At 42.1% G+C, this 10,862-nt stretch overlaps 1 protein-coding gene across 1 annotated transcript in view; it reads right to left on the reverse strand.

The window, feature by feature from the left end:
• DNAH17 (dynein axonemal heavy chain 17) overlaps positions 1-8,804 on the reverse strand; it is a 126,593-nt gene extending 117,789 nt beyond the window's left edge. The window contains exons 1-5 of the mRNA XM_026667294.2: positions 8,460-8,804; positions 4,120-4,313; positions 1,261-1,453; positions 1,064-1,163; positions 398-483 (exon numbers count right to left, since the gene is read on the reverse strand). Of these exons, the coding sequence (XP_026523079.2) occupies positions 398-483; positions 1,064-1,163; positions 1,261-1,453; positions 4,120-4,313; positions 8,460-8,804 (918 nt within the window). The remainder of the gene's footprint in view (positions 1-397; positions 484-1,063; positions 1,164-1,260; positions 1,454-4,119; positions 4,314-8,459) is intronic.
• Between the last annotated feature and the right edge of the window lie 2,058 nt (positions 8,805-10,862).

Genomic DNA, 10,862 nt, shown 5'->3' on the forward strand with positions numbered 1-10,862 from the left:
TTTGTGTAGGAAGTGGCAATAGCTTGTTTCCAGTCATTTTGGAATCAGCCATTCCCCTCTCCCCCCAGGCCTTCACGATTGAATTTAGTCTGACTTTCAAGTTTTAGTTTAATCCCAAACAATGTAGTCAGGATCTTTACTTGATCTTTGTGTGATAGTATCTTCCAGAGAATTCTCTCGTGCTATTATCGCATACAGCTCCTCACCCAGCCTAGTGATCTTCAGATGTGTTGGATTTCATTGCTCATAGTATCTAGCCAGAGAAGCAGATGGTAGGCCATTTCTACTTGTGAAGTCCCACAGCTGAAAAGGTCAGTATGGCTTTTAAAAGTGATTTAGTGGCCGTAAGGTTCCCCATAGTGGGTCTCAAAACATTGTTTCTTTATTTTTGACATACCTGGTGATAGTCAGCTTGTTCCACTTCCTCAAGTGTAACTTTTAGAGGCTGCAAATACAGGTTAATATCATCGGCTTCTCTCAAACCTGAATAAAAGGAATGCTTGAGAATAAGTGAATTAAGAAGAGGAGGAGAACTGATTAATTTTTTAAATATAATTTTTTCATAATAATGGTTGGACTTGGAACATTGCAAATGCAGGAATCTGAAAGAGGGGGAAAGGAAGGGTAATAGGGAGAGCAATAGGCCCTGGAACTCCTCTGTTTAAAAAAATATGGTTATAAAATACAGTGTATTATATTACGTTGGTTGCTATTCCTTTGATTTCTAGAATCACATGCAACAGCTACTTACATAGGTTATGCACAGAGATGGTATTCAGCAGGTTCTGACCAGTTCTGGAGAACCAGTAGCGGAAAGTTTGAGTAGTTCGGAGAACCGGCAAATACCACCTCTGACTGGCCCCACCCCCCATCTATTCTCTGCCTCCTGAGTCCCAGCTGATTGGCTGGGTCTTCTTTTGTTGCCCTGCACAGGAGAACCGGAGCTGGAAAGCAGGTTAGCCCACCAAGCCACATCCACCAAGCCATGCCCACAGAACCGGTAGTAAAAAAATTTGAATCCCACCACTGGTTACGCAAGTAGATTTTCTAGCAAATAGTTTACCTGCAGATACATCCCTGAAGACATTCTTAAGTGCTGGCCAATAGCAGCTTTTTGCTCGCTCTAAAATGTCAGCAATCTTTTTGACTTGAGGCGCGTAAAGCTGAGGGGGAAAAGCAAAAGCCAGATCAGAAAACATGTCAGTCTTCAGTACCATAGGCTGATGTCCTTGTAAATCTGAAAGCAGCCCTTTAGCCTACCTGCTCATTTATGCATTGCAGATTGACCTGCCTACTGAACCAGAAATCAAATTCTACTCTGGGTAATGGGTTTAAACCATCCAGGAGAGGCTGGGCAGAATCCTTACTCAAGATATCTCGGATCTGATGAGACCAGTCAATAATTATTGTTTCAATGGAGTGTAGCAGGGAACTGTCCACAGTAGCAGGTAGACTTGAAAAAAGGTACAGAGAAGACTTAATAGTAAAGTGGAAATAATCTTAGCATTTGATTAAATACTTAACAGATCATATGTATAGCCTAAATAAGACATCATAGTGTGAGAAGTAGGATCCCTCTGTCCAATATATTTTCTGTTGCAGAGCATCACATACCAAATTCCTTGTGTGTCCAATCACACTTGGCCAATAAAGTATTCTATTCTATTCTATTCTATTCTATTCTATTCTATTCTATTCTATTCTATTCTATTCTATTCTATTCTATTCTATTCTACAGGTGAAACTCGAAAAATTAGAATATCGTGCAAAAGTTCATTTATTTCAGTAATGCAACTTAAAAGGTGAAACTAATATATGAGATAGACTCATTACATGCAAAGCAATATAGTGCAAGCCGTGATTTGCCATAATTGAGATGATTATGGTTTATAGCTCATGAAAACCCCAAATCCACAATCTCAGAAAATTAGAATATTACATGCAATCAATAAAACAAGGATTGTACATCGAACAATATCGGACCTCTGAAAAGTATAAGCATGCATATGTACTCAGTACTTGGTTTGGGCCCCTTTTGCAGCAATTACTGCCTCAATGTGGCATGGCATGGAAGCTATCAGCCTGTGGCACTGCTGACGTGTTATGGAAGACCAGGATGCTTCAATAGCGGCCTTCAGCTCTTCTGCATCATTCGGTCTCATGTCTCTCATCTTTCTCTTGGCAATGCCCCATAGATTCTCTATGGCAGGGGTCCCCAACTGCCAGTCTGCGGACCGATACCGGTCCGCGGAACAAGTCTTACCGGGCCGCTGGTTGCTGGGCGCCGCCATCTTTTTGGTAAAAAGTGCTTCTGGTGAGCTTTTCCGGGTAGAAAGCTCACCGGAAGCACTTTTCATCAAAAAGATGGTGGCGCAAAGCACGCTCGGTGAGCTTTTCCGGGTAGAAAGCCATTTCTACCCGAAAAAGCTCACCGGAAGCGCCAGTTGATGCCGGGTACCGGGCCGCGGCGCCCAGCTGATACGGTACCGGACGCGGCGATCAAAAAGGTTGGGGATCCCTGCTCTATGGGGTTCAGGTCAGGTGAGTTTGCTGGCCAATCAAGCACAGTAATCCCACAGTCATTGAACCAGGTTTTGGTGCTTTTGGCAGTGTGGGCAGGTGCCAAATCTTGCTGGGAAATGAAGTCAGCATCCCCATAAAACTCGTCTGTGGAAGGAAGCATGAAGTGCTCCAAAATCTCCTGGTAGACGGCTGCGTTGACCCTGGACTTAATGAAGCACAGTGGACCAACACCAGCAGATGACATGGCTTCCCAAATCAACACAGACTATGGAAACTTCACACTGGACTTCAAACATCTTGCCTCTCCATTCTTTCTCCAGATTCTGAGTCCTTGGTTTCCAAATAAGATGCAAAAGTTGCTCTCATCAGAAAAAAGGACTTTGGAACACGGAGCAACAGACCAGTTCTGTTTTTCTTTCACCCAGGTAAGATGCTTTTGACATTGTTTGCTGTTCAGGAGCGGCTTGACAAGAGGAATATGACAATTGAAGCCCATATCCAGGATCCGTCTGTATGTGGTGGCTCTTGATGCACTGACTCCAGCCTCAGTCCACTCCTTGTGAAAGACCCCAACACTTTTGTATGGCCTTTTCCTGATAATCCTCTCCAGGCTGCAGTCATCCCTGCTGCTTGTGCACCTTTTTCTTCCATACTTTTCCCTTCCACATAACTTTCTATTCATGTGCACTTTCTATTCATACAGCACTTTGGGAACATCCAACTTCTTTTGCAATTACCTTTTGAGGCTTTCCCTTCTTATGGAGGGTGTCAATGATGGTTTTCTGCACAACTGTCAGGTCAGCAGTCTTTCCCATGATTGTGATTCCTACTGAACCAGACTGAGAGACCATTTAAAGGCTCAGGAACTCTTTGCAGGTGTTATGGCTTAATTAGCTGATGAGAGTGGGACCCTTTGAACCTAGAATATTGAACCTTTTCACAATATTCTAATTTTCTGAGATTGTGGATTTGGAGTTTTCATGAGCTGTAAGCCATAATCATCTCAATTGTGACAAATCACGGCTTGAACTATCTTGCTTTGCATGTAATGAGTCTATCTCATATATTAGGTTCACCTTTTAAGTTGGATTACTGAAATAAATGAACTTTTGCACGATACTCTAATTTTTCGAGTTTCACCTGTATTCTATTCTATTCTATTCTATTCTATTCTGTTCTGTTCTATTCTATTCTATTCTATTTTGTAAATAAAAAGCTAAAACATTCCCTAATGAAGGTCCAGATTATGGGATTGAGTTCAATTTTGTAAATTGGATTCTGCATATAAGCACACTCAAATAGAAGGACACATTATATAAACTTAATGAAAACTTTGGAATCTTTTGACAGCAGCTGGACAAGAAATGAATAAAAATTGAAGAATGAATGGACAATGTGTGATTTCCTGAATAAGTGAAGGGAACAAGGTGCTATGGGAGACTGACATAAGGGCTCACTGAATATACCCACATATCATTTAGGTGATTATAACAATTGCCATTTAATAGTATATGCATCTATTTATTTGTAATGCCTATCCTCTCTCATACCCCACAAATTTACAGAAGGTGGCAGACATAACTGAATGGCATCCACCTGTCAAAGACTTCTGAGACACTGTCCAGAGCAGCCATGTTCTCTGGTAAAGGGAGCAGGGTTTTTCCTTTGATCTTTCCTCCCATCACAAACATGTCATTTTTCAGCCGGTGAGCCTGCTGAATCACATCGTCAGCTACTACTCTAGGCCATCCGCTTAGGTTTACACTTTTCATGAACAAGGAGTAGGCCACCTATAGGAAAAGGATTTTATTAGAACATATACTACTGGCTTAAAACACTTTTGAATTCTAAATTGTTTTGGATTTGGAAAAAAAAACAATTTTGAGCACAAAATAATTGTTTCAGGTATGAAACAGTTTCACATTACAAACACATTGTTATTTTGAAGCTTTGACTTTGAAGCAATTCTGTTTCAAGTTAAAAAGAAAACTCGGAGCTCAAAGGTCTTCTGGAATTACCATGACACCCAGCTTTGAAAACAAAGCAACATTTTGGAGTGAAGTGACTGTTTTGACCTTGAAACAGGGTTTTGAATTTGAAATTATTACTTTATATCCTCCTAACAAATACTCTTTTTTCAATCATAACAGATCATGGTACCTAATCAAACTAAAACTCTTCTGGAAAAATCCATTCTATTTTAAAACGCTCATGCCTGGAATTTTCTTACACAATAACAACATTTGTGTAATGGCACTATTCTTGTAGCTGTTACATCAGAGCTATGTCAGTGATATACTAGTAATATGCACAATGCTGGCTTAATAATAATGTTGTATGAGCACCAAACCTTTCTCTCTCACTTTCTAAGAAAAGATAAGTGCACTATTTTAGGCAAGGCAAGGACATTTCATTTTTAGGCCCAGTTAAACTGTTGAAGCAGCCGATAGATCTATGAAAAGATCAGTTTCAAAGTTTGAACTAAGGGAAATGTTTACTAATATTAAAATATCTCTATAGAAACATATGGGCAAGTCCATGGAATTTTTTCCACTCCTTTTACCGCTGATGGCCATAGGAGGTTTTGATATTTTCCTTCTTTGTAATGAAGTCATATGTGCCCTATCTCTGTATATGTGTATTTACGTGCATTTTCTCCTGAGGGACTAATCAGACTGTGTGCCCATATGGCACTTGCACAGTATGTATCTGTGAAAGTCTAAAACAGGACAGCTGGATGTGTGTTGCCTGCGTCTGAGAATATATTTGTGGTTCTGCTGTCTCTCATATTGCACGAGTAGCAGTGGTGGGATTCAATTTTTTTTTACTACTGGTTCTGTGGGAGTGGCTTGGTGGGTGTGATGTGGCGTGGTGTGGCTTCGTGAGTGTGGCTTGGTGGGCATGGCAGGGGAAAGATACTGTAAAATTTCCATTCCCTCCCCACCCCACTAAACTGCTTTCCAGCTCCGTTCTCCTGTGCAGGGCAACAAAAGAAGACCCAGCCGATCAGCTGGGACTCAGGAGGCAGAGAATAGATGGGGGTGGGGCAGAGGTGGTATTCAACAGGTTCTGACCAGTTCTGGAGAACCGGTAGCAGAAATTTTGAGTAGTTCGGAAAACCGGCAAGTACCACCTCTGACAGGAGATTTTACAGTATCCTTCCCCTGCCACGCCCACAGAACCACGCCCATGCCCACAGAACCGGTAGTAAAAAAAAATTGAATCCCACCACTGGGGTGGGGTCAGTCAGAGGTGGTATTTGCTGGTTCTCCAAACTACTCAAAATTTCTACTACCAGTTCTCCAGAACTGGTCAGAACCTGCTGAATACCACCTCTGGGGAGTAGCACTTTGTATACTCTCTGTAACCGAGGGGTAATTTGTGTAATATAAAAGTAGTGGTGGGAGAAACGCTTTTATAGCATTGTTTTACCAATGCTTCGTAGTGTCATTTCCTTTTCAGCGGCCTTCAGGCACATATAATCTCAGCCTGTTCCTGTCTTTGCATGCTTCTGGTGAGGAAATTGAGCATATCCTAAGGGCAGGGCAATGCCACATGCCATGGTCTTAATTGTGCACTATATCCCAATTTAAAAGGATGCCCAGATAGCAGGGCAGCCTCGGCCTGAGTCTCTGGAGAACTGCTGTTAATTTCAATAGATAAATCATTTCATCCTGAGCTACAAATATTCTCCTTTATTGATAAATAAATCAACCAATATTTTGACCACCCTGAGGCAGCCTCTGATGAGGTGCCCATCATATGTAAAAAGCAGCAAGATCAGTAATAGCAGGGGTGTCAAATTCGATTTCATTGAGGGCCGCATCAGGGTTGTGTTTGACCTCAGGGGGGGCAGGTTGGCATGGCCAGCTCAACATCTCTTGTGTCAGGAGTGCCTGTGGTGGCCCAAGTGCTCTGCCAGTGAAAACAGAGCTCAGGAGAGTCTCCCAAGCACCATTTTCACTGACAGAGGCACTGCGGGCCAGTCCTTTGCTGTTTCCAGGCCAGATCTAAGCTCCTCAGGCCAGATCCAGCCCTCGGTTATAGGGAGAAGCTTAAGTTCACTGGTGACCACGACATTAATGCTATTTCTCTGGATATTTCACAGATTCTCTAGATATTTGCTTCATAATTCTACCTCTTGGGTCCATAAATAAGGAGAATATCTGTGATGAATGTAAACATCATAGGATTTTCTGGGAATACTCCTGCATGGACATACCAGAGCAGCAGTCACCAACTGGTGGGCCGCAGCGCACTGGTGGGCCGCGAGAAAATTTTGGCGGGCTGCAGAGAAATCTCACCCCCAGAGCACTCCCCCCCAAAGCAATTAATCCAGGCTGCACAGAAACACAAGGCTGCACTGCCCACGTGGCCTGCGGGAAACCTCCCCGCCCACTCACTCCTTACCTGGCAAACTTGCCTGCTAAATTGCTATTTTTCCTTCCCCTCACCCCAACCATCAGCTGTTCTGCTGTGCCAGGAGATTTAGATTAGCTAGGAAGCAGGAAATGGTTGGATTTCTTGCTTTCTAGCTAGTCCTTAGATCTTCAGCTCTGCTTTTAAGCACAGCCAAACCTCCGTTAGGACTGAAGCTTCTATTATTCAGTGCAGACTAATGGCAAGCAAATTTTATGTGACAGACTGAGCTAGCTGATGGCAGATAGATAGATCACTGAATGATTCTGTGAGCAACTCAATATGCCTGCCTGCGTTGACTGATTTTGGGTAAACGTTGCTCTTTTTTTAAATAAAAAAATACAATATTTACATACATGGTGTGTTGTGAGTAAATTTTATGAGTTTGCTTGCAAGCAAATTTTATGTGACAGACTGAGCTAGCCGATGGCAGATAGATAGATCTCTGAATGAATCTCTGATTCTGTGAGCAACTCAATCTGCCTGCCTGCTTTTCCTGATTTTGGGTAAAAATTGCTCTTTTATAAAAAAAATTCAATATTTATATAAATATTTATAACATTTACATACAAGCCATGCCCAGCCAGTCACATGACCACCAAGCAACACCCACAAATTAGGCCACACCCACAGAACTGGTAGTGGTCCCTGGGATTTAAAATTATGAGTTGGTGGTCCCTGAGGTCCAAAAGGTTGGCGACCCCTGTACCAGAGGACTCAGTCATTTCTTTAAGCAGCAGGCACCACTGTGCAATTCCACAGTGTCCCAGACATTGGAAAGGAATATTATATTTTTGAAAAAACAAGAATAAAGAAAAGTAGCCAGAATCTGCTAGGTGTAATTTATTATATTTCAATCGTAACTCTTTCTCCAAAGAGAACCAAACAAATTTTGGTTATGAGAATGCTGGAAAAGTGATTTATGACTGGTCCTTGCATTTCTAGTATACCCACAGTCACATGATCAAAATTTGGGCATTTGGCAACTGCCATGCATCCTGGGGTCACGTGATTGCCATTTGCAACCTTCCCAGAGTGCTTCCAACAAGCAAAGCTCTCACAACCATTATAGGAATTAGGATTGGGATTGGGAATGGGATTGGGACTGTAGCTACTGCATCATAATTGGCTTTATACAATAGTGAAAAACAATAGTTTCATCCAGTGGTGGGATTCAAATAACTTAACAACCGGTTCTCTGCCCTAATGATTTCTTCCAACAACCAGTTCACCAAACTGCTGAGAAAGTTAACAACCAGTTCTCCCGAAGTGGTGTGAACTGGCTGAATCCCACCACTGGCTTCATCCATAATGTTGTTGCATTTTTGCTTCCATTTTCATGCAGTATTGAATATCGGTACAGTTCAAATGGCTTGGATTAACCAATATTCTCCGAGTTGCCCATCTTGTTGAAGCTAGTCCTACTGTCAAAACAACTGTCTCTCTCTCTATATATATATATTTGCTTAAAATGGAAGCATTCTGTAGTGAGCCACAAACCAAAACTGGAAACCTACCTCTTCCACAACAGCCATCATCTGCTCTACTGGGGAAGGACTGATATCTCCAACAATGAGTGCCTCCAGGAAGTTATCTTTGGTGATGTTTTCCCGCTTCTTTTTCACAAAATAAACTCCTTTATTTTTCAGTATTGATGGGAAGCCAAGGCAGGGGACTAGTTGTCCAGTAGGATTGATGGTGATCACCAACGTTGTCACATCTGACTTCTCATAGAACTCATTGAGCATAGTATGAGTCTCTTCACTGGTTGCAAACTTGGACCATTTGTCAGGCTTAACATGAAGAGAAAGAGTGCAATAATTCTCTATGAAATCCAGTCGTTTATCAGCCACTGTTGTCATGTTGATTCCTCCTCAGCTAACCACAGAATGAACACAGCTGAGCAGATAACAAGCTGGAAACTCTCCTCTCCCAATGTTATTTCCTGTCTTGGGAAAAAAAAACATTTGTTAAGGATTGGATGGGGAGCAACGGGTTGAAACTGAACTCTGGCTCTGGGTTTGGGGTTCTTTGGCCCATGGAGACTTGCCACCTTTGGTTTTCGATGGGGTTGTACTGCCCCAAACAGACCCAGTGTTCCCAGTGTTCTGGGGGTTCTCATGGACTCACAACTCCTGCTCAATGCAGGTTGTGTGCCAGTTATGCCTTTTCCTGGATCAACAATCCCTACTCATGGCCACTCATGCCCTAGTCACTTCCCATCTTGACTGGTCTACATGGAGCTGCACTTAAAAAGTATCTGGAAGCTCCAGTTGGTTCAAAATGTGGCAGACCCACATGGTTTTATGCAGACTTTGGTGTGCATATGCATCACCTCTCCTGAAAGAGCTACAGTACATTGGTTGCTGACTTGTTTCTGGGTGCAATTCAAGGTGCTAGTTATCACCTTTAAAGCCCTCCATGGCTTGGGACCAGGTTATCTGAGGGACTGTCTCTTACTGATCACACCGACCTGACCCACTAGAGCAGGGTGGCAATGAATGTTGCGGGTCCCATCCCCTAAGGAGGTATATCTGGTGGGACCCAGAAGAAGAGCCTTCTCTATGATGGCTCCCTCCCTTTGGAATATCATCCCTCCAAAAATGAGACCGGCCTCCACTTTGGCACTCTTTTGGAAGGCCCTGAAGACTTGGTTTTGCCAGCGGCTCTGGGGAACCCAGAGTGGGATGGAGCCCATCAAATGATTTATTTGACCATATGTTGTCATCAGGGGTGGGTGGGGATTATTGTTTTTTAATTTTTAATTTTTCTATATTGTGTTTTTATTGTTTGTAAGCCGTCTAGAGTCACTGTGAGTGAGTAGGTGGCTATATAAATTTTCTAAATGAATAAAATAAATAAGTAAGTAAAAGCTGAACAATAGGCAGTGGTTGAATTCTCATTAGTCCTACCTACCTAGCATGGCCCAATAAGTGAGAAGATCGCCTTGTTTAGAGGGCTACATATTGCCAAAGAGTCCCTTGCTTTAGGGGATTCAAGATACTCACAAAAGGCTCCTCACAACCACAGGGAAACAGAGCTAAAGGTTTTACAATGTTTTCCCTTACCTAATAGGCCTGGAGGCACCCAGCTGAAAACCTCCAACTGCCAAGGAATGTTGCTTCCAAAGAGAAGTCTAGTGACATCATTTATCAACGGTCACACCTGCTAGAACCTTCTTCCACCTACATTCCCTCACTGGCCCTGTAGATGGTAAAATTGAAATTTCCCCTTTTCCTAGAATAATCTCTTCACCTGTTATGATTTGATCAAAGCAGAGTGAACTTTGATATACTTTTATATTTAGAATTCATTTTGTGGGAATCAACAGCTGTCCTGCAGGTGTCCATTGTCGGTATTAAATGCCCTGCTGAGATGATATCTTACTGCTTCCTAAAGCCCCAAACAATGTTCACAAATAACATATTGCCATGTTGCCTAGAAACTCAGGGATCAGGATTGTAGCTGAAGATCTTATTTTCTAAATGTAGGAGAGAAAACAATTTTACTTTTGCAAAGGGTTTTTTTTTAAAGTGCACTCCAAAATACTTTTTTTTTTTTTTTTTTTTTTATTTTTTGTCAATTGCTTACAAGATAATAGTATAAGTAAAAAAAAGCATAGTTATGAATACATGGATACATATAAGAAAAATAAAAAAAAATAAACAGAAACAATAGGACAGGGACGGTAGGCACGTTGGTGCGCTTATGCACGCCCCCCTACAGACCTCTTAGGAAAGGGGTGAGGTCAATAGTAGACAGTCTAAGGTTAAAGTTTTTGGGGTTTGGGGAAGAAACCACAGAGTCAGGTAGAGTATTCCAGACAACTCGCTAAGGCACAGCAAAAAGCATTTGTTAAGGGGAGTTAAAATCTTTTTATAAGGTACAGAGGCAAATGATACATTCAGTATATGCGATGC

Source organism: Notechis scutatus, chromosome 2, assembly GCF_049901735.1.
Source record: "Notechis scutatus isolate UNSWTSFEM ecotype Mainland chromosome 2, rNotScu1.2, whole genome shotgun sequence".
NCBI classification, from domain to species: domain Eukaryota; kingdom Metazoa; phylum Chordata; class Lepidosauria; order Squamata; family Elapidae; genus Notechis; species Notechis scutatus.